Raw genomic sequence first — 25050 nt, 5'->3', positions numbered from 1 at the left:
ATGGAAGTCAATTATATGCAAGATATTCAATGAATGAATGAATGACTCCTGAGTTCTGCGTCATTTACTGTAGGTCTTAATAGATTCACCTTTCAGTGTAAAAATACTGCATACTACATTTCATTATCTGAGTTTGTAATTACATAGCATACTGTATAGTATATAGGCCAAAGGAGCAGAGTCAAGGTTGCTCATGCAATTTAAATATACATTTCCTGTCTTTTGAAGATTGAATCATGTATCCCTCATGATGGAATTTCACAGGCTTTTCCTTCTAAAGACAAGTTTGTCATTTGAAGCTATTTGTGCAGACACCTTTAAAAAAACCTTAATTTATTAAAGGGACTCAATGATTCACTTCTGTTAGTCAGTGGTCACCTTAGGAAATGTGTTGCAGTTCAAAACACACTTTATGAATGAGTCACCAGCAAAAAATCTTACCAATTCAATACCCAATCCAAATAATTTAGTTGCTGCATATGAAACAAAGTTAATAGCCTGAATCTTAATGGAATGTTCTCTGAGCTTTTAGCAGGCATTGATTAGGACCCCACTTTTCAAGTATAATTGCCCCATGAAAAAAATCATTTGTGTCACTGAGTGTGATGGGTCTGCTGTGGTCTGATAAAAATATTTTTGAACTGGTTAAGTTTTTAAAACACAAGTTTCTGCCTGCATGGAATATGTTTAATGATAGGGGTTCTTTCAGTAATGAACTCCCTCCATTCTATTGGCACTATACATGTGTACCCAACACAGATCTCTATTTTTCAATGTGAGTTACACACACAGAATGGGGCATTGATGCACCACATATTACATTTTGTGGCCCTATGCCTTGGTATGAGTTATATCTCATTCATAATTACCAGAGTGTAACTCTCTAGACTAAATACAACGAAAATGTTGTACTTAATAAGAGGGTATTGAAAACAATATTAAGCAGAAGAAGATTCATTACACATTATGCAATTAGTAATTAAAAGGCTGTTTTCACTGAGTAAATTACTATACATAGGTATAATTTAAAGCATATTGGGTTCTTGGTAGACAGAATGGACAGTGAGTACTGATTCCATCAGTGATATGTAGTGAATGATGTATTGGGGCTTGTTACCCCTCTCCCCCTCCCCCCCGCCTCATTCAGGCACAGGGTCAACATAGTACGTGATTATGTAATACAGTATGGCTATAGGACTGGTGATTGCTGTAGTTAATGTTTTCTATGTATTTCCATTATAATCCCTTTTTCATTCATAACTTTCTGAAACTTTCACCAGGTCTGGGGTGAAATCCTGGCCCCTCTGAACTAAATAAGAATTTTGCCATTGACTTCATTGGGGTCTGAATTTCAGCCCTCTCAGCTTTAAGAGTGTTGTGGTTTTTGTTTGTTTGTTTTCTGTAAGTAGTTCTGTCTCCCATTTATAATAATATAATTGTTATTATTATTAATTTATTATTATTATTAGTGGTAGTAATAATATCACAGTAGCACCTAAAAATCTCAAATCAGGGATTTATGTCCCATTGTGCTAGGCACAGCACAAGCACTAATTAAAAAGACAATGCATGCCCCAAAGATATTCTTCAGCATTTTGGAAACAACTGAAGGATAGAGAGTAGAAACCTGAAATGTGACAGTAAAATTACTGTTGTAGAAAATTGCCTTGGAGTGTCCTAGTAAAATGTGTTGTATTGTGTAGGTCAAGGGAGCATATACAAAACACATGTACACATGTGCGCACATGCACACACACAGACATTGCTATCTGTGAAGATATTCTGTTTGCTTTATTTTAATGTCATTTTAATTATGTCCATAGGATCCTAAAAATATAGGGCTGGAAGGGACCTTGAGAAGTCAACAAGTCCAGCCCCCTGCACTGAGGCAGGACTAATATATTTAGACCATGTCTGACATGTATTTGTCCAACCTCTTCTTAAAAACCTCCAATAATGGGGATTCTATGCATTCCTTTGGAAGCCTATTACAGAGCTTAACTGCCCCTATAATTAGAACGTTCTCTAATATCTAATGTAAATGCTGCTTGCTGCATATTAATATAACATGTGATACATGGGAGGAATATGGTGACCGCTTGAAGTCGAAGACATTTTATAATTTGGTACTAAAGCAATTGCAGGTTGCCAAGCATGGCAATTTCAAAATATTTATGAAATACTGTATGATAAGCCTCAACTGTGGCATTTTGAATAGCTACTTTTATATTCAACACTTCAAAATATTGTCCTTTACCTTTGAACTTTGAACACCTTCCTTGGCTATTCATTGCAATAACATGATTCAGTAACATTTGATTCTGTTCTTTTGTTTTCCCCAGGCTTGTAATATTCATTTCCATAGTTTACAATATAGAGTATTGGTTGAGGGGATGGCAGTTGTTCGCAGTTCCTCCAGCCATACTTGTTTCAGTTTTTGTTTTGCAATCAAAAGTTAAAAAAAAGAAGCATGGAATCTCTCCACAGCGTATAAAACTTGATCAAATAGAATTTTCAGGAAAGATTTTATTACTTAAAACAAGGCACCAAATACTTGAAGGAAAAATGTCTCTCTCTCTATGGTAGATGATTATGATAAAGGCCAAAAATCAGAAGTGTTTGAAATTTCTTCCAGGATACGCTATCATGTTCCTCATGGCCAACATCACCAGGGCTTAGGTGGGAGAAGAGATGGTGTGATCTCCGATTAATCCCGCTCCTTCATTCCCGTTTTTCCCAGTACCTCCCAGGATCAGATTTGTGCAGGTAAATAAATATGTATGCTTGAAATTTGTCTTGCCTGTGGATAGATATAATCTTAATGGTAACTTAGTAAATCAGCACTTCAGTTGAAAAGATAAATATATATTTCCCCATAGTCATGGGCCATAGAGCTACTTGATTGTTCAGTCCTCTCACTACTTGTCACAGTTTAGTTTAATAATGATTCTACTGTTGATCATGGCTCTCAAGCCAATTTTAATAGAAATCAGCAAGGAAGTTGAAAAATAATAATCATACTGTACTTGAAAATCTTTCCAAATATTTTGCATTTTAGTTGATTTTTGTTCCTGAATCTTGTAAAGCAAGCTTAATAAGCACATCAACATTTTAATGGTCTGAACACCTACATATCATTGCTTTCAATTCTGCCAGCAACATACATCAATAGACATTTTATAATAGGTGTCAGTATGAGTTTTACTCTAGTAACTGGGAGGCAGCTGTGTACATGCACACTAGCCCAGTATATTTCTATACTTCAGTCTGCCACCTGTGCCTCCAACGAAGACAAATTTGTTCTTAAGCATTTACGAATCACAGGAGTTAAAATACAAAACTCTGATGGCAATGGTAACAAATCAGTTACCACATAGATTTCATGATTGTCTGGTATTCCTGACTAGAACTGAGCAAAAAAATTAATTATTTGGTTCATTGGCTAAAGCAAAAAATCTGGAGGAAAAAAGGTTGTTTTGAGTCAAAATATTTTCCTTTGTTTTCAGGTGGTTTTATTTATTCATTTTTTGTTTTAAATGAAAAATCATTTCAAAATGAAAAATTGAAATGTGTTGTTTTGAATCCCCCCCCCCATTTCTTTTTTTTTGGGCTGAAACAATTTGCCAAATTTCAACTGAATTTGCCAGCAGTTTCAGTTGACCCAACTCTGTTCCTGACATCAGCTTCATTTACTGTTCTTCTGCTTGGTATAGGAAGGATGAGGACTACATCATACCCTGATTACTCATTACAAGGTAGTGATGGATGTTGAGAGAGAGAGAGAGAGAGCATTTTCAAAATGGGAATAAAATGGGGACAGAAAACTTCTCTGGGAAAATGGAAGGCATGTCATTACTTTGGTCAAATTTGAACACTATTTTGCTGTAAACTCAACTAAGCAATTGACTTCAGTGAGGACTACTCACATGGTTAAAGTTAAGCATGCATGTAACTAGTTGTTGGATCTGGGGCCTTAAAGTTTAATTTTGAACACTGACAAAATACAATTATATTTTATTCTTTTGGTTCTAATTTCAAATGCTTAACATGCATAGACTCATGGAGTTCATACTTAGGTACTGCAGTTTCTTTTAAGAAAGTAACTACATCAGAGATTTAAATCCAGGCCATGATTTCCAGAAAAGAACTTTGAGTATGTCTAGGTCAAACTAAAAGGATGTTATGTGTTTTCATCCTAGAATAATTGCACAGTCTCCCTGTATCCTCCTGTATCAACTATGTAACCTGAACAATAACCCCAACACAACTTACATGGAAGAAAGTTGAGTTGACAATGAGAAAAAATAATGTTTTGGTGGACAAGTTTAAAAAAAACTTTTAGTTGTGTTGGGTAAGGCAGATTCTTGCCCTTCTGAATAGTGAAAATTACTCTGGAATACAACAGTGTCTCAAAATATCTTGTTATCAGAGGAGTGCAGATAAATTCCTAATGATGACTGAAAACAATGACTGAAGCTATTGAAAGCAATATTAATGAGAGGATATTGAAAACAGTATTAAGTAAAAATAGAGACATTACACATTATGTAATTAGTAATTAAAAGCCTGTTTTCACTAAACAAATTGTGTTACATGATGCCTTTTTATGTCTCAATTAGTTTGTTTGTGTTTTGAAAATATACAATGATATATAAGTATTAACTAAGTATCATTATTGTATACATTACCATAATCATCATCACTTATCTACTTCTAATGTACCACTTTATGCACAGTATTGGAGAGGAACCTTCTATGTAATTTGAAGGTTAATTCAGGACAGTGTTCAAAAAGACTTTGACATGCTTTCAATTGTTTTTTTTATAACAGCTTAAAAATGTTACTGTACAGAAATATTCTGTTTCATACACATGCTCACATTTATGATTACCCAAATTCTTGCACACATCCTTGATAACATGGATTAAAGTGTAAGCTAATAAAACAGCAATATTTGCAACATACTAACACTTTAACCTGAAAATAAAGCTGCATGCTGCCAGACTTATGCCTTGTGGCTTATTGATTTAAAACCTTCCATGAATTTCATGCTGCAGAAGCCCAGGAACCTGAATTCTACTCAGGCAACTAATTCAGCAAGAAATCAACTGGCAGACAGAACCAATGTTCTTAAATATTTTCTATACCATAGAATAGAAAAATGTGGTGCAAACCAAAGGGTATTTCAAATCAGATTTTTTCTTCTATATATCACAAACCATGAGTTTGATTTATTTGTGTCTATGTGATCATATATATGAACATCAAAGTGGTTCAAACTTTTCACTGGGGTTAAAGCGGAGATTCTGTATCATCTCAAAATGCCCAGGCCTGGAGGAGAGTCCTTTATCTGATGCTCATTAAGCTTCAGCCAGTAGAAGGGCTTGTGTGGTTTTTGTTTTGTTTTGTTTTGTTCTGTTTTGGGGGGCTTTTTGCTTAGGAAAAGCTGCATTTACTCCCTGATGATAAGAAAGGGGTCAGAACTGGCTTCCCTGAAACCAAGTGACCAACCATTCTGTGCGTGTATATGTGTGTGTGTGTGTATGTCCCAATATCCTGCTGAAAAGGGACTTTTTTTCCTTGTCAAGAAGGAATTTCTGATTATTTTTTCCATGCCTAAAAGAGTCAGAACTTCTCTTTGACTCTTCCAGATGAAAAATCCTTGCTAAGAAGGGACTCGACTGTCTGCTTGCCAGGAGTCCTGAAAAAACATTCTTTGCCCAAAACAGAGAATCAGTCTGTTTTCCTGAAAGTGGTCTCTGTTGAGTTTGTGTGAAGTAAGGACCTGACTTTCAGTCAGAAGGGGTATTTAAAGGGAAAACAGATGTGTCTTTGACCAGAACAATCCAACCATGGGAAGGGGGCTCAGGCTGGAGGAACAGGGCTTATATACACTCCCCTGGATGCACAGGAGCCAGTAGTTTACCTGAGCCCCACCAGCTAGTCCACCTGCTCAGGTGATGCCTAATCCCTACTTCCCAGCCACCCACCTTTTCCAACCTAAATGGAGGAGGAGAGAACCTTCAAGGAACTGCTATCCATTTTTTCCCCCTGGATGGTTCAGAAAGACTCCATGCCTTTGAGGTTATGATGGGGGCATTTAAAGGGAAAACAGGCATGTCTTTGACTGGCACTGTTCTTAGATGTGGATGAAGGCAACAGTCACACCGAATATGGGGGTTACTAACCCACTAAAACAGAGAACCCCAGTGTGCTAGATATACAGAAGCTGCACATTCCACAGAACTATAATGCAGTTTTAAGAAGTAGAAAGAATCTTTACAAAATCTTTTATGATGTCAGCAACTGATTTCATTAAGTGAGACCCAATCCTCCTCTTAAAGATGACAGATTGTGGATGAGCTATTCTCACAGTACCTGAATGACACATGTCTAATTTTGAACTATGAATTTAGTGCTGAAGGATGAAGTTGTCACAGAATGCCAAGTGTGGGATGCCATATTCTCCATGTGCTTTGCAATTTCTTGTTCTGGGAGATGGAATCAGGCTCAGCTTCGGTGGCTCTTTGGCCAGAGACCCAGGAGCCTCCTATAGGCTGCATTTCAGAAAGGCTCTTTACTGAAGAAATTAAGTCCCTTAGTACTTAGTATACACATTTTTCTCTTGCTTTGCAATTGCCTGGCATTCAACTGTAGTAAATCAGTCTGTAATGCATGACAACTCATTATATAACTGACCAGATTAGGTTACTTGGATGGCTTCCACTTATGTCAATGGGTAAATCATAGACTTCCGTTTGTGCTCAAATATTGCAGAAAGGTAATATAGAAAAATCATTGTGGATCAATTTTGAATTCTCCAATCCTTTCATAAGTAGTTTAGAACAGGATCATTTTAAACAAAAACTCTGTCACCTATAGGAACCAGCGTAGAACAATTAGACACTAAGCTAACTTCATTTAAAGAATGTTTTTAAAATCAAAGCTTTTAGGGATGAAATGTTTATTATATGACATTTCATGAAACCTTGCTTTCAGTGTTTGATAATGAATTTCTAGCATTTGTATTTTTTCACTTCATATAATAGTTTTTAAACTTCCAAATAATCCCAGATACAGTTGTATAGATATTGAATTGCTTTTAAAAATGCACCAAATATTCTCATTTATTTAGCTTCTGAAGCCATTCGGGTAAGTGTTTGGAGGAGACTCTATGAACTGGAATTCTGAGGGAAAAACATTGTTCTTTAACTGATGTAGAGGCATCATAAATTTCCCAGAACTGAGTAATCATTCAGTCTAAGGGCCAACACTTTCAAACCTGGGTGTCTAAAGTTAGGCTCCTAAATCCATATTAAGAATTTCAATCAACTGCCTAAATACGGATTTAGGAACTTAACTTTAAATAGTCAGGTTTGAAAATGTTGCTCAAGATTTTCATGCAATCATTCTTATCTTTGTAGCTGTGCCATCTATAGAAGTTAAATATCATCTCGATTGACCTGTTATTACATTCATTTTAATTAAAGTCAGATATATATAAAATGAGATCACAAATAAGATGAGAGTTCAGTAGTTGACTATTGTGGTTGAAAGAAAAGCTTTTCTACATGTGGTATTAAGATGATATGTTAGAACATATGACTTTTTCTTCTGACCTGATCTGTTATGACATGTCTACAGGCAAAATGCATTCCAAGTAATTGCTGTGGATGGAGTTTGCAGTGGAATAATTCAGTCTCTCTCTGCTGAAGACTGTATGGACTGGCTACAAGCAATAGCAACTAACATTTCCAACCTCACAAAGCACAATGTAAGTATAGATCAAAGTGGTTCAGTGGATTTCCAAATCATATTTGATCATAGCTATTGTAAAATGTCTTATAGGTTTAAGCATAGAATTATCCGTTCATAAACAATGCTTGAGATTTCCTCAGGGAAGTCAACTCAGTCTATCATAAAAGCAGACTTTTTGAAAACTCTTTGAAAGGGAAATCATTTTCTCCCCAGCTATACAGTCCACTTCATCACTATCAGGATTATTTGCTTCTTAGTAGTACCTACCAGATTTAGAGAAACAGAGCTTGAAATGTAGGAAGGTCAGGTGAGTTCTTTATGCATGCCTGCACGTAAAAAGTCAATGTTATTTTTATATATTTTAAAAAATGGAAATACATTTTTCCTTGTAAGTCCATTAGAGCAGGGATCATGTCTACCTTTGTGTTTGCACATCATCCTAACACACAGGCATCCTGATCCAGGCCTCTGGATGCTTCCATCAGATCAACACATAAAATTAATAATGCATTTGTGCTTCATGCTCTTTATTTTATGCATGGTTTAATCTTTTGTGAGAGATGTTTCATATTCTAGTGAGGATACGTTTTAATGCAAAAGCTTTCCAAACTACCTTACTTATAAAATGGCAGGGTATTTGGTAGATTAGATATCATTTGTGTATCAACTTTTGCAACGGTATGTTTTTCTTTACTCAAGGGGGGAAAATACGCAGGGGCTAAACTTATCTGTGGTATAAGCCATTTAACTCACACCGATGAACAATTCAGCCCATTAGGTTTTAATTTAGGTCCCATAAGATTTCCTTCAATCTGAATTACGTTCCCCTACCTGCTTCAAAATTTGTTTTTATTTCAAATGCTGGGAACATATTGAAGGTGATTTATATTCTAGTTTCAAAACTATGTTCCAGCTGGCAGCAATATGTAAAAGTCAGTGCATTGGAAAAAACATGATAGACGTGAATTCATCCACCATCTGTAAGCTTCCATGCGATACAAGCCAAATTTCCTGGCTATTTATTCATCCCTATAATGTTGTTGCTGCATAGAATGCCAGTCTCACCAGGATCCTGACAAATGAGGATGTTCTTTCTTTCCATTACCAACTTTAGATCATACTATAAACTATTTTTGCTGTTTAAAATAGAGCATTTGTTTTCTCATAATAGTGCGATGTTGCACACAACCATCTGGCATCGCTTTAAGTGGCTCCGATTATGCTGTAATCACAGCTGCCTAGAGTAACTTCATTTTGCTAAAACATTGTAGTTACATGACAAGTCTTATTTCAATATTTTAAAATGAGCACAGTATATAATTCCACAGTAGATTCCATAAAACACTAGGAACAAATGTAGGCAACACTATACAATAAGAGGTAAATGGATAATTATTCCTTTATTGTGCAAATCTTAGGTTGTTTTATCACTGTGGCTCACAATGGAATGGCTTTAAGTGAGAGTCTGCCAGGGTTTATAATCCCTCTGCATAATAATTGTCTATATGTATATCTTGAAGTCCAGCCTGCCCATGGCCATGCTGAACTCATGGGAAGTGATAAGGATTCTGTTATTTATAATGTAGTCATACTGTTATTTAAAAATATCAATTGCCAGTAAGAATTACAGTTGACAGCATACAGTGATGAGTGAACGCAAGACCATTTGGAAACACAGATATGAGGAAAATAACTGCATTGCTCTGCACAATGATCAGATGAGATTAGAGGTGCTTCTGATTCATCTCCGTACAGAATGGTTATTGACATTCACATACTGTTGCCGTTAACAATGTTTTTGCCGATTTTACATTAACTTGACATGCAGGGCCACAAATGACAAAAAAGTTACAGGTCTTCCTATAAATGAAAAGACAAACATGTATCTACTCTGCTGATTTTTTGGTTTGAATTACATCTGTACTTACTACTAGTGGTTGTGTCAATGTATTTACTCTGAAATTGTTCAGAAAACGCAGGGTTGTATGCACCCCTTTACTCTGAGGCACAGCACTGAGCAAATGTAAGTAATAAGGGTCAGAAAAGCCTCAATAACTCCTGACAGCCTCTTCCATAGTCACTGTGCATGGCTGAAGCTCTGTTGGTTAGTGCTTGGGTACAGGTAAGGAACAGTGGGTTGGTGTAGCATGCTGCAGAATAATGGTCTGGCAGAAGTTAATACTTTTCTCAGCCAGTAGCACTCAGCTGGAGAACTTTTAATTTATGACCCACAAAATGGCAGAAAAAACATTTGGCAAGTCAAATTCCATAAACCTTTGCATGGGGGAGGGTAAGGCTTTCCCCTCTCCTCCCTGCTTGCACAATGCTTAGTTTGGAGATGTCAGAAGCAGTGATCTATGGCTCCAAAACCCCTGCAAGCAGTCCTTATGGTCTCTTCTAACTGAGGCCTGTGTGGGTGGGGAGGAGGATGGGAAGCTGACAGAGCTGCTGCTGGTTTGGATGCTGGGCAGGAGTGTGAATGTACAGGGGTAAGTAGTAGGAGCATGAGGACTAGAGCTGAGCAAGCAATTGATATTTTCATTTAGCAGCAGAACCAAAAAAATCCCCCCAAAAAACAGTTGTTGAACCAAAGTTGAATTCTGTTTTTTTCTTTCAGCAAAAAATGGGGAAAAAATCATTGGGGTTGAATGACATGTTTCGAATGTCATTTTGATTGCTTTTAAAAATTGAAACTGTTTCAATATTTTTGAAATTGTTTTCCTCATTTTTTTTTTATTCAGCTGAAACTATCTGCCTAATTTGGCTCAAATTTGTGAGTAGCTTTAGTTGCCCTGGAACTGGATTTTTTGTCAAATTTCCCATTTGACTGAAAAATTTCACCCAGCTATACTCCTGAGCTGGTTCTTGGTTGCCCTGCGCTGTTTGAGTAGTTCTCCTCAAAGAAATGTTAACTTCTGCTCATTGACTTCTGCTGAATATCTACTCCTGTGGAGGGGAAGTTGCGTAGTTGTGTGAAGGTGGCAGCAAATAGCACCATGGCTTTTAAGGGAACTGTGCTGCGAGGAGCCTAGGGAGTGACTCAGGGGTCATGTTCTTTATTAGGACCTTTTGTGTCCACCTCTTGCCAGGACCTCAGTCATCAATATAGTATATTCTTGAGGAATTCAATCATTTCAAAATTTTGAATGACTTCAGTGGGGACAGAATTTCAACAAAGATCGTTATCAAACTCAGCTCAGTTCAAAATAATTTGGTGGCACAATGAACTATACGAGTGCTGCAAACATGAAAAAAGGACAGAAGCTTTAAATCTTTGTTATAGGTAAATACAGCACATCAGGTATCTGTCTAGAATAGGGCTGAACAGTATGTTGGAGGGTGTGGGGGGGTTAATCCTCTGTGTCCATTTGTCACTCTTGACCATTCCTCTTTCTGTGGAATATTTCTACATAGTGTGATAGTATCTCTGCCATGTCTTTCCTTTCTCCTTTCATCATTTCCTTGAAACTCTTCAACAATGTAATAGTTTTGCTTATGACTGTTACCTTGGAGCTAGTACTTTACGATGAAATATTTTGTCAAACATTCACCCCAGAAAGGCAGCTAAACCTGGTTACATGTCATCCAGAGGTGAAGTGGTGACAAAAAGTAATTGTAAATGTAGCACAGAAATGCGTATCAGAGCTTGTGAGATTTACTACAGTATCTCAGTTTATTCAATGTGTGGAAATGGTGATATTGCACACTTTCCAGGTAAATCTTACAAGATGTTACATACCTGTGAAATTACTGTACCACAGCCATACTGCCCAACAGAGGAAGAATGGCCTAGTGGTTAAGGCACTGGACTAGGATTCAGGCGATCCTGAGTGAACTTTGCCAAGTTATTTGCCTGTGTTTAAAATTCTATTGAAGTCAATGGGACTTAAGCATGTTCTTAAAGTTAAACACAAGTTTAAGTACTTTCCTGACTCAGTGACCTCATCTCTTTGCCTCCATTTTTCTTTTGTAAATTGGGTATAGTTAGGGTAGCCAACTCTCCAGGATTGTCCTGGAGTCTCCAGGAATTAAAGAGTACTCTTTAATTAAAGATTTTGTTATGTGATGAAACCTCCAGGACAACGTTCAACCACACTTGGCAACCCTAGGTATAGTAATACTTTCCTGCCTCCCAGATGTATCTGAATCAGGCAGAGCAGGGACTTGAACCTGGCTCTCCCACAGCCTAGCTGAACATCCTAACCAATAGGTTATTGGCTATTCTGTGGGTCTTTCTCCTCCTTCTGGCCTCCTCTGCTTCCCTCCTTTCTCCCCCTGAAATCCATCCTGGACCTGGGAAACTCCTGACAAAATTTTTTTCAGGAAACAGATATATTTCCATAAAACATTTTAGTTTCAATGGAAAAAATGCTTTCTAGAAAAGTTTTCAACCAGTTCTAGTTGACAGCCTGTTAGCTAAAGCTAAAGATGAGTGTGGCCAGTCCAGAAGTGGGGGAAATGTTATGTACTGAACGGTCCTGAACTTATCTGGCATTTTCTACCAAGACAAAAAGTCTGCTCATTTGATGTAAAGCAGGTTCTGTTTAGTTTAAAGTGTGTCCAGCTGTCCCTCAAACAACATACATCCTTGTGACTACAAAGACCTTGCGGCCTCTTTCCCATAGAATCATAGAATCATAGAATATCAGGGTTGGAAGGGACCTCAAGAGGTCATCTAGTCCAACCCCCTGCTCAAAGCAGGACCAATTCCCAACTAAATCATCCCAGCCAGGGCTTTGTCAAGCCGGGCCTTAAAAACCTCCAAGGAAGGAGACTCCACCACCTCCCTAGGTAACGCATTCCAGTGCTTCACCACCCTCCTAGTGAAATAGTGTTTCCTAATATCCAACCTGGACCTCCCCCACTGCAACTTGAGACCATTGCTCCTTGTTCTGTCATCTGCCACCACTGAGAACAGCCGAACTCCATCCTCTTTGGAACCTCCCTTCAGGTAGTTGAAGGCTGCTATCAAATCCCCCCTCATTCTTCTCTTCTGGAGACTAAACAATCCCAGTTCCCTCAGCCTCTCCTCATAAGTCATGTGCTCCAGACCCCTAATCATTTTTGATGCCCTCCGCTGGACTCTTTCCAATTTTTCCACATCCTTCTTGTAGTGTGGGGCCCAAAATTGGACACAGTATTCCAGATGAGGCCTCACCAATGTCGAATAAAGGGGAACGATCACGTTCCTCGATCTGCTGGCAATGCCCCTACTTATACAGCCCAAAATGCCGTTAGCCTTCTTGGCAACAAGAGCACACTGTTGACTCATATCCAGCTTCTCGTCCACTGTGACCCCTAGGTCCTTTTCTGCAGAACTGCTACCTAGCCATTCGGTCCCTAGTCTGTAGCAGTGCATGGGATTCTTCCGTCCTAAGTGCAGGACTCTGCACTTATCCTTGTTGAACCTCATCAGGTTTTTTTTGGCCCAATCCTCTAATTTGTCTAGGTCCCTCTGTATCCGATCCCTACCCTCTAGTGTATCTACCACGCCTCCTAGTTTAGTGTCATCTGCAAACTTGCTGAGAGTGCAGTCCACACCATCCTCCAGATCATTAATAAAGATATTAAACAAAACCGGCCCCAGGACCGACCCTTGGGGCACTCCGCTTGAAACCGGCTGCCAACTAGACATGGAGCCATTGATCACTACCCGTTGAGCCCGACGATCTAGCCAGCTTTCTATCCACCTTACAGTCCATTCATCCAGCCCATATTTCTTTAACTTGGCGGCAAGAATACTGTGGGAGACTGTGTCAAAAGCTTTGCTAAAGTCAAGGAATAACACATCCACTGCTTTCCCCTCATCCACAGAGCCAGTTATCTCATCATAGAAGGCAATTAGGTTAGTCAGGCACGACTTCCCTTTGGTGAATCCATGCTGACTGTTCCTGATCACTTTCCTCTCCTCTAAGTGTTTCATAATTGATTCCTTGAGGACCTGTTCCATGATTTTTCCAGGGACTGAGGTGAGGCTGACTGGCCTGTAGTTCCCCGGATCCTCCTTCTTCCCTTTTTTAAAGATGGGCACTACATTAGCCTTTTTCCAGTCATCCGGGACCTCCCCCGATCGCCATGAGTTTTCAAAAATAATGGCTAATGGCTCTGCAATCTCATCCGCCAACTCCTTTAGCACCCTCGGATGCAGCGCATCCGGCCCCATGGACTTGTGCACATCCAGTTTTTCTAAATAGTCCCGAACCACTTCTTTCTCCACATAGGGCTGGTCACCTTCTCCCCATATTGTGCTGCCCAGTGCAGCAGTCTGGGAGCTGACCTTGTTTGTGAAGACAGAGGCAAAAAAATCATTGAGTACATTAGCTTTTTCCACATCCTCGGTCACTAGGTTGCCTCCCACATTCAGTAATGGGCCCACACTTTCCTTGACTTTCTTCTTGTTGCTAACATACCTGAAGAAACCTTTCTTGTTACTCTTAACATCTCTTGCTAGCTGCAACTCCAAGTGTGATTTGGCCTTCCTGATTTCATTCCTGCATGCCTGAGCAATAGTTTTATACTCCTCCCTGGTCATTTGTCCAATCTTCCACTTCTTGTAAGCTTCTTTTTTGCGTTTAAGTTCAGCAAGGATTTCACTGTTTAGCCAAGCTGGTCGCCTGCCATATTTACTATTCTTTCTACACATCGGGATGTTTTTTTCCTGCAACCGCAATAAGGATTCTTTAAAATACAGCCAGCTCTCCTGGACTCCTTTCCCCCTCATGTTATTCTCCCAGGGGATCCTGCCCATCTGTTCCCTGAGGGAGTCAAAGTCTGCTTTTCTGAAGTCCAGGGTCCGTATTCTGCTGCTCTCCTTTCTTCCTTGTGTCAGGATCCTGAACTCGACCATCTCATGGTCACTGCCTCCCAGGTTCCCATCCACTTTTGCTTCCCCTACTAATTCTTCCCTGTTTGTGAGCAGCAGGTCAAGAAAAGCTCTGCCCCTAGTTGGTTCCTCCAGGACTTGCACCAGGAAATTGTCCCCTACACTTTCCAAAAACTTCCTGGATTGTCTGTGCACCGCTGTATTGCTCTCCCAGCAGATATCAGGGTGATTAAAGTCTCCCATGAGAACCAGGGCCTGCGATCTAGCAACTTCTGCTAGTTGCCAGAAGAAAGCCTCATCCACCTCATCCCCCTGGTCTGGTGGTCTATAGCAGACTCCAACCACGACATCACCCTTGTTGCTCACACTTCTCAACTTTATCCAGAGACTCTCAGGTTTTTCTGCAGTTTCATATCGGAGCTCTGAGCAGTCATACTCCTCTCTTACATACAACGCAACTCCCCCCACCTTTTCTGCCCTGCCTGTCCTTCCTGAACAGTTTATATCCATCCATGACAGTACTCCAGTCATGTGAGTTATCCCACCAAGTCTCTGTTATTCCAATCGCATCATAGTTCCCTGATTGTGCCAGGACTTCCAGTTCTCCCTGCTTGTTTCCCAGGCTTCTTGCATTTGTGTATAGGCACTTAAGATAACTCATCGATCGTCCCTCTTTCTCAGCATGAGACAGGAGTCCTCCCCTCTTGCGCTCTCCTGCTTGTGCTTCCTCCCAGGATCCCATTTCCCCACTTACCTCAGGGCTTTGGTCTCCTTCCCCCGGTGAACCTAGTTTAAAGCCCTCCTCACTAGGTTAGCCAGCCTGCTGGCGAAGATGCTCTTCCCTCTCTTCGTTAGGTGGAGCCCGTCTCTGCCCAGCACTCCTCCTTCTTGGAACACCATCCCATGGTCGAAGAATCCAAAGCCTTCTCTCCGACACCACCTGCGTAGCCATTCATTGACTTCCACGATTCGACGGTCTCTACCCAGGCCTTTTCCTTGCACAGGGAGGATGGACGAGAACACCACTTGCGCCTCAAACTCCTTTATCCTTCTTCCCAGAGCCACGTAGTCTGCAGTGATCCGCTCAAGGTCATTCTTGGCAGTATCATTGGTGCCCACATGGAGAAGCAGGAAGGGGTAGCGATCCGAGGGCTTGATGAGTCTCGGCAGTCTCTCTGTCACATCGTGTATCCTAGCTCCTGGCAAGCAGCAGACCTCTCGGTTTTCCCGGTCGGGGCGGCAGATAGATGACTCAGTCCCCCTGAGGAGGGAGTCCCCGACCACCACCACCCTCCTCCTCCTCTTGGGAGTGGTGGTCGTGGAACCCCCATCCCTAGGACAGTGCATCTTTTGCCTTCCAATCGGTGGAGTCTCCTTCTGCTCCCTTCCCTCAGATGGGTCATCTAGTCCACTCTCCGCATTAGTACCTGTGGAGAGAACATGGAAACGATTGCTCACCTGTATCTCCATTGCTGGTGCATGGACGCTCCTCTTTCTCCTTCTGGAAGTCACATGCTGCCAAACCTCTTCACAATCCTTCTGTCCCTGCTGTGCCTGCTCTGAATCTTCAGAACATTGTGGCCGTAGAAGCATCTCCTGACGTCTGTCCAGGAAATCTTCATTTTCCCTTATGCAACGCAGTGTTGATACTCGTTTCTCCAGCCCTCGAACCTTCTCTTCCAATATGGAGACCAGCTTGCACTTTGTACAGACAAAGTCGCTTCTGTCCTGTGGAAGAAAGACAAACATGGCACAACCTGTGCAGGTTACACATCACCCTGTCTTTAATGGGAAGAAGATCCTGAAGGCCCTCTCTCCCATACCGTTTGCCCATTCCTGTTATGATCCTTCTGGAAACATTTACCTCATCTGAGAACTCAAAATTGAACACAATTGCAGTACAAAGATTGGATGTACATTTTTGTTTTCATAGTTTTCTTGAGACACGTTGACCTGACTGAAAATTTTCATGGGTGCAAAACACTCAAAATTATTTTAGTCACCTCCTCCTCCTCCTCCTGTTCTTCCACTCCTTGTAAATGCTGGGTTATGATCAATCTGCCATTTGAAGACTCGTGTTTGTGTCATTGATGTATTCCTACAATTTGCTTTCACTTGTTATGTATTCACTTACATTTTCTGTAATTTGCTTTACTTCTTACTTCACTAACTTCACCATACTGACTATGGTGTAATTTACACCATTTGGGATGTAGTTCTGACTGGCTTGATCCAGATTTACATTATGTGCAGCCTTAGAGCAAAGGCATGAAGTTCAAAAATTTCTTGATAATGCTACAGTATGTTTTACCAGCTTACCCAGAAGCCCTTTAATTTGGGCAAATATTAGTACCATGTGGGAAGTGTGTGCTCTCTCGGAATGGTGGTGTGTGTGGGGGGGAACAGCTTCAGAAAATGAAATATAAGTGGCTATGCTTTTGCATCCATAACACTGTAAACTAGCTTTAACATTGTCTAGGATTAATGCGAACTCGCAGTAGGTTGTCTGCTTTCATGAACACTGCAGTTGTTATGATGTGTTCTAATCACAGTGACAGTGCAAGATGACAGGTCTTGGATTTGGAATAGAAGCTTTGGTTTAGTCACTCTAGGCATTCAGGCAGCTCATGAAGCCCCATTTTTACCTGAGTTCTTAGATAGTATGCTTTTCATTTGCCCCTAAATGTTCAAATAATTTTTTCACAATGTCCATTTTTATTATGAATTAAAAGGAAAGAAACACTCTACAGTAATGTTACTTATTAGTCTCACAGCTATTACAGTGCTATCAGTGTTACTTGATGTAAAATATTATCATTTATGCTACCATAAATAACTACAGCCCCAAACCACAAGCAGTATGAGAGCAAAACACATCCTTAGAGAGGATAAACTGAAAAGGCTTGAGTTTTATTAAATACTTCTTCAAACAAGAGAGTCATAATTTACCTCTAGAATGTTGTAAGCTTTTTTAAAAAATGCATTCCATTGCCAAATCAGCTGCATTACACTGATGCAGAGGGAATACTTTTTTGTTTGTTTGTTTTGTGAGAGTTATTTCAATGATGCTGGCTCAGAGTAGGAATACTCCTTCGCTAGTATGTAGCCAAAGTATAAATGGTAGTATTATGTCTACATTTTGCTGTAAAGAAAAATGCCAGAATATTTTTTTTTTGGCCCCTATGTGGGATTTAAAGTATAGCTTTAAGGCCATTTCCCCTCGATTGTCTAAGTTGAATTAAAGTTTGTCTGCAGTTACTGATAGTCCAAACGCATATTCTGATTGGTTGCTAAATCCTTTTAGATAATGCTCTTCGCACACAGCAACCCCCAGGGGAGTAGAGCTGGGACCTTATCACTGAAAAACAAAAACGTAATCTCTCAACTCATTATATGAAATACTAAAGGGACAGTTAATGGGGAGAGGGACAAAAATATTAGTACCAGCCTGGGAGGGAATGAGGAAAGGCAGCTGGGATTTTACAGAGAGGGAGTGAATAGAGGGGGGAAAGTGATAATTTTAAATTGCTCTTTCCTGCCAAATTGACCTTTCAACAGCAGAGTGGGGACTTCTAGACACTCACCACAGTTTCAGTTGTAACTGTTTGATACTCCAAAATGAGTTTCTTGTAATAGAAAGTGTTGAAAGTGACTGAATCACTAACTGCTGTTGATATAGCATCCAGGCTTCTAGGACTAGATGAAGAGAGAATAACAAAAATGCTTAGTTGTTATGTAGCATTCTTCATCTGTAGGTCTCAAATCAAATCAAATTATAGCTATTTTTTTCAGGTATGGAAACTGACTACACAGAAGTTAAATGACTTTTAGTTCCTCATTTCTCTTATTCCTCTAGGGAATATATCTCCTAGTGATAGATACCTTGGAAGTGTCATCCTCCTCTGCACTAACAATGTTAGGGAAAAAAAGATTTTTTTAAGGATAAATTAATGAGACATATAGCAATAAGCCACATCAGGGTATGAATCATTAGTAGGCTCTCATTACACTTCTTGGGGTTGAAAGTACTCTTTGCTTGGTCATCTACTACACAAGGGCTATAGATACCCACCATCTGTCTAGAAATTCAGGTGCTGTGGTGGCTTATTATTATTGTCAGATGGGCACAATGGGCAGATTCTCAGCTGGTGCATATCAACATAATTCTACTTCACAGGAGTTAGACCAATTTACAACAGCTGGATATTTGCCCAGTCACTAAAACTAATTATAGACAATACAGAGCTGGAAGTGATAAACTGCATTTTATCTATAAAGGGTCCAATCTATAAAGAGCAATTGAATAATTGTTCATGTCAGCATGTCCCACTAATATATATATATATTATATATTAATACATAATATATTTTCAGTTTTACAAAAACTTCCTATGATGGGGCGGATAAGCCCCACACTGGCAACGAGAGGGTTAAGAAGAGCCTGTGGAGCCAGTTGGCTCTGCCCCACAACACCTGCAGCAAATATCAGGCATGGAGAGGGGGTTAAAAGGAGTGGACTACCCCAGTTCAGGGCTGACCAGGAAGGAGAGCAGAGCTCTGCTTCTCTTGATGGGAGAGAAGCCTGGTTGTAGGTCAGACACTGAGCCAGCTTGCTAGCGAGAGGAGCCACTGCTAGAAAGGAGAGCCAGACCCGGAGGGATCAACAGAAGCATGGACTGTTTGGAGACAAGCCCTGAAGAGACCAAGGCACATTTCAGTCCTACCTCTTCTGGGGTGTTAAGAAAAAATCAGGAACAAAAAACCACCACAACACAAAACAGGGTCAGCCAATAAACCTTGGGAGGAATCCTGATGAGCCATAAAGGGATGCCATAGAGGCAACCTCATCACATTTCCTTTGTAATGATTGCCATGCCAACACAAACTCAATGGGACTACTCACCATATGTGTTTGTGAGGTTGGGTTTTAGAATTTTATGATTTTATGAATATGCTTAGCTATTTGAGAACTGTTATACCCAACTAACTCTGTTATTATACCTAGGATAAACATAATCTGAGACATTATGGGTCAGGTCTTCAGCTGGCTGCATAGCTCCATTGGCTTCAGTAGGGTTACACTGACTTACTCCAGATGAGGGCTTGGCCCTGTGTGACAAATACAGGTGTGCCCGGTGATGAATTTGTATCTAAACCTAAAATATGGTGTGTATATATAGGATTTCTGAGATTGTGTAGACAATTTTAGCACACTCCCACACTCAGGAGACCTGTAATTGTAAGCCATTAAGACTAAGGGCTTGTCTTCACTACCTGCCCGGATCGGCAGGTAGAAATCGATCTCTCGGGGATCGATTTATCGCGTCTCGTCGGGATGCGATAATCGATCCCCGAATCAATGCGCATACTCCACCAGCCCAGGTAGGAGTAAGCGCCGTCGACGGGGGAGCCGCGGCGGTCGATTTGCTGCCGTCCTCACAGCGGGGTAAGTCGGATCAGATACGTCAAATTCAGCTACGCTATTCCCGTAGCTGAATTTGCGTATCTGAAATCGATCCCCCCCCCCCCCCCCCCGTAGTGTAGACATAGCCTAACAGGTCTAACTGTCAAATAATGGAATAATTACAGGGGCATTTTCGTAGATGGCCTGACTGGCCAACTGGGAGAAAGCAGCAAAAGGCAAATGGAAGACTTCATGCCTAGGCCCTGTAACAAATGCCACTGGGCAACATGGCAGTTGGGCTCAAGATAGGATGGTAGGGCTTCGAGAAAAGAGATTTTTTTTCCTGAAGGGGTCGGATAGGCTGGGGGTGAGGGGAGAGACTGTGTGGAAAAGAGTTCCTAGGCTTCCTAAAAGAATCCAATCTGGGTCTGTTCTTTTCCTGTAACTTGAGAGGTTTAGACTAGACTAAATATAGATATAGGTTGTTATGCAGTCATTTTCTCTGTAATGCTTTGTTCCATTTGCTGTTAAACATACATTACTTTAAGAAGGCTGCCAATATCTAGATAATTGATCACAAGGTCCTGAAGAGAAGAAACACAGGTGTTCAGTGAGACCTACTTGGTAATAAGCACTTGGCATAGATGTGGTGTTATACCCATTGTGTAATATAATAGAACTGTAAAATTCCATCCCAAAACAGGCAAGAACATAAGAAACGGAGAATGGCCATACTGGGTACGACCAATGGTTCATTTAGCCCAGTATCCTGTCTTCTGACAATGGCTGGCGCCAGATGCTTCAAAGAGGATGAACAGGTCAGGGCAATTTGAGTGATCCGTCCCCTGTCACCCAGTCACAGTTTCTGGCAATCAGAGGCTTAGGAATACCCAGAGCATGGGGTTGCATTTCTGATCATCTTGATTAATAGCTACTGGTTGACCTATCCTCCCTGAATTTATCTAATTCTTTTTGAACTCAGTTATACTTTTGACCTTCCCAACATGCCCTGGCAATGGGTTCCATAGGTTGACTGTGAGTTGTGTGAAGAAGTACTTCCATTTGTTTCTTTTAAATCTGTTGACTATTAATTTAATTGGGTGACCCCTTGTTCTTGTATTATGTGAAAGGGTAAATAATACTTTCCTTTCACTTTCTCTACACCATTCATGATTTTATAGACCTCTATCATACCCCCCAGGGCCGGCTCCAGGCACCAGCCCACCAAGCTTGTGCTTGGGGCGGCACCTGGAGGGGGGCGGCGCGGCGCTCCGGCCGCCGGGGAGAGCGGGGCCACGACCAGGCACTCCGCCCTCCTCCCAGGGCTCCGGCCGCCCTCCCCCCGGCGCTCTGGCCGCCCTCCCCCCCCCGGCGCCCTCCCCCCGGGGCTCCGGCCGCCCTCCCCCCCCCCCTCCCCCCGCGCTGGGGGGGGGGCGGCCGGAGGCTTTTTTGCCTGGGGCGGCAAAAAAGCCAGAGACGGCCCTGATACCCCCTGCCCTTCTTAGTCATCGCTTTTCTAAGCTGAACAGTCCCAGTCTTTTTAATCTCTCCTCATATGGAAACTGTTTATAGAATCATAGAAAATTAGGGCGGGAAGAGACCTCAGGAAGTCATCTAGTCCAACCCCCTGCTCAAAGCAGAACCAACACCAACTAAATCATCCCAGCCAGGGCTTTGTCAAGCCGGGCCTTAAAAACCTCTAAGGATGGAGATTCCATCACCTTCCTAGGTAACCCATTCCAGTGCTTCGCCAACCTCCTAGTGAAATAGTGTTTCCTAATATTCAACCTAGACCTCCCCCACTGCAACATGAGATCATTGCTCCTTGTTCTGTCAGCTGCCACCACTGAGAACAGCTGAGCTCCATCCTCTTTGGAACCCCCCTTCAGGTAGTTGAAGGCTGCTATCAAATCCCCCCTCATTCTTCTCTTCTGCAGACTAAACAAGCCCAATTCCCTCAGCCTCTCCTCGTAAGTCATGTGCCCCAACCCCCTGATCACTTTCGTTGCCCTCCGCTGGACTCTCTCCAATTTGTCCACATCCTTTCTGTAGTGTGGGGACCAAAACTGGACACAATACTCCAGGTGTGGCCTCACCAATGCCAAATAGAGGGGAATAATCACTTCCCTCAATCTGCTGGCAATGCTCCTACTAATGCAGCCCAATATGCCATTAGTCTTCTCAACAACAATGGCACACTGCTGACTCATATTCAGCTTCTCATCCACTGTAATCCCCAGGTCCTTTTCTGCAGAACTGCTGCTTAGCCAGTCAGTCCCCAGCCTTAGCAGTGCATGGGATTCTTCCGTCCTAAGTGCAGGACTTTGCACTGATCCTTGTTGAACCTCATCAGATTTCTTTTGGCCCAATTCTCCAATTTGTCTAGGTTATTCTGGACCCTATCCCTATCCTCCAGCTTATCTACCTCTTCCTCCATCTTAGTGTCATCTGCGAACTTGCTCAGGGTACAATCTATCCCATCATTCAGATCATTAATGAAGATATTGAACAAAACAAGCCCCAGGACCGACTCTTGGGGCACTCCGCTTGATACCGGCTGCCAACTAGACATGAAGCTATTGATCACTACCCATTGAGCCCGACAGTCTAGCCAGCTTTCTATCCATCGTATAATCCATTCATCCAATCCATACTTTTTTAACTTGCTGGCAAGAATACTGTGGGAGACCGTATCAAAAGCTTTGCTAAAATCAAGCTATATCACATCCACTGCTTTCCCCATATCCACAGAGCCAGTTATCTCATCATAGAAGGCAATCAGGTTGGTCAGGAATGACTTGCCCTTGGTGAATCCATGTTGACTGTTCCTGATCATCTTCCTCTCCTCCAAGTGCTTCAAAATGGTTTCCTTGAGGACCTGCTCCATGATTTTTCCAGGGACTGAGGTGAGGCTGACCGCTCTGTAATTTCCCAGGTTCTCTTTCTTCCCTTTTTTATAGATGGGCACTATATTTACCTATTTCCAATCATCTGGGACCTCCCCCAATCACCACGGGTTTTCAAAGATAATGGCCAAAAGCTCTGCAATCACCTCAGCCAATTCCCTCAGCACCCTTGGATACATTAGGTCTGGAGCCATGGACTTGTGCATGTCCAGCTTCTCTAAATAGTCCTTAACCTGTTCTTTCACCACTGAGGGCTGCTCACCTCCTCCCCATACTGTGTTGCCCAGGACATCAAGCTGTTCCACACCTCTAATCATTTTTATTTTTTGCACTTCTTTACATATGTTCCAATTTTAAAATATTTTTTGAGATGGGATGACCAGAGCTGCATGTGGTATTTAAGGTGTGGGTGAATGATAGATTTACATAGTGCCATTATGATATTTTCTGTCTTATTATCTATCCCTTTCTTAATGGTTCCTAACATTCTGTTCACTTTTTTGACTGCTGCAGCATATTGTATGAATGTTTTCAGAGAACTATCCACAATGACTCCAAGATCTCTTTCTTGAGTAGTAACAGCTAATTTAGACCCCATCATTTAGTATGTATAGTTAGGATTATGTTTTCCAATGTGCATTATTTTGCATTTATCAACAATGAATTTCATCTGCCATTTTGTTGCCCAGTCACTCAGTTTTGTCAGATCCCTTTAAAACTTTTCTCATTCAGCTTTGGACTTAACTGTCTTAAGTAATTTTGTGTTGTCTGCCACCTCACTGTTTGCTCCCTTTTTCCAGATTATTTATGTTGAATAACACTGATTCCTTGGAGACCATGCTATTTATCACCCTGCACTGTGAAAATGGACCCTTTTATTTCTACTCTGTTTCCTATCTTTTATCTAGTTACTGATCCATGAGAGGACCTTCCCTTTTATCCCAGGACCGCTTACTTTGCTTAAGCATCTTTGCTTAGGGATCTTGTCAAAGGCTTTCTGAAAGTTCAAGTGCACTATAACCACTGGATCACCCTTGTCCACATGCTTGTACACAGTCTCAAAGAATTATAATAGACTGATGAGGCATGATCTCCCTTTACAAAAGCCATGTTGACTCTTCCGCAACATATCATGTCCATCTATGTGTCTGACAATTCTATTCTTTACTATAGTTTGAACCATTTTGCCTGGTACTGAAGTTAGGTTTACTGGTCTGCAGTTGCCACGGTCATCTCTGGAGCATTTTTAAAAAATCTGTGTTACATTAGCTATCCACCAGTTATCTGGTACAGAGGCTGATTTAAGCAATAAGTTACATACCAAAGTTAGTAGTTCTGCAGTTTAAAATTTGAGTACTTTCAGAACTCCTGGGTGAATACCATCTGCTCCTGGTGACATATTACTGTTTAATTTATCAGTTTATTCCAAAACCTCCTCTATTGGCACCTCAGTCTGGGGCAGTCTTCAGATTTGTCACCTAAAATGAATTGCTCCGGTATGAGACTCTCCCTCACATCCTCTTCAGTAAAGACCAATGCAAAGAATTCATTTAGCTTCTCTGCAAGAGTCTTTTCTTTCTTGAGTGCTTTTTTAGCACCTTGATCATCCAGTGACCCCACTGATTGGTTGGCAGGCTCCCTGCTTCTGATATCCTAAAAAAAACCTTGCTGTTAATTTTTGTGTCTTTTTTGCTAGTTGCTCTTCACATTCTTTTTTCGCCTTTTTACACTCCCCCACCAGCATGACGTACACTGTCATTTCTATATATTTTGTACCCTGGTATTACCGTGTTCCATTGATTATGTGGCCTAATACCTGAGGGGGGTGCACTCAGAGGGACGAGAAAGGAGACAGAGGTGCTACTAGCCTTGTAACCATGACACCCTGTGTACTTAGTGGAATCTTCACTCTACGGCTACTTCTACCCTGGAAGCTAGGGGTGTGGTTCCCAGTTTGTGTAGACATACTCATCATAGCTCTCATCAGGCTGGCATGTAAGTAGCCATGGTAGCATTGGCTGCAAAGAGTGGCAGCATGGTTTATCTGCCCTGTGTACAAACTTGCCTGAACCCTGTGCATACATACTCAGGGTGGCTAGCCCTGGTTTGCAGCATTCAGGAGGCTGGGGAGGGGGTGGGAGGCTATGTGCCGTGTCCTC

General features: G+C 41.2%; 1 protein-coding gene across 1 annotated transcript in view; it reads left to right on the top strand.

Moving 5' to 3' along the window:
- The window catches only part of SNTG1 (syntrophin gamma 1), a 260892-nt gene that overhangs the window by 89887 nt on the left and 145955 nt on the right, over window positions 1–25050 (top strand). The window contains exons 9-10 of the mRNA XM_065398308.1: window positions 2636–2766; window positions 7645–7774. Of these exons, the coding sequence (XP_065254380.1) occupies window positions 2636–2766; window positions 7645–7774 (261 nt within the window). The remainder of the gene's footprint in view (window positions 1–2635; window positions 2767–7644; window positions 7775–25050) is intronic.

This window comes from Emys orbicularis, chromosome 2 (genome assembly GCF_028017835.1).
Source record: "Emys orbicularis isolate rEmyOrb1 chromosome 2, rEmyOrb1.hap1, whole genome shotgun sequence".
NCBI classification, from domain to species: Eukaryota; Metazoa; Chordata; order Testudines; family Emydidae; genus Emys; species Emys orbicularis.
This window is presented reverse-complemented; position numbering and strand designations above follow the sequence as displayed.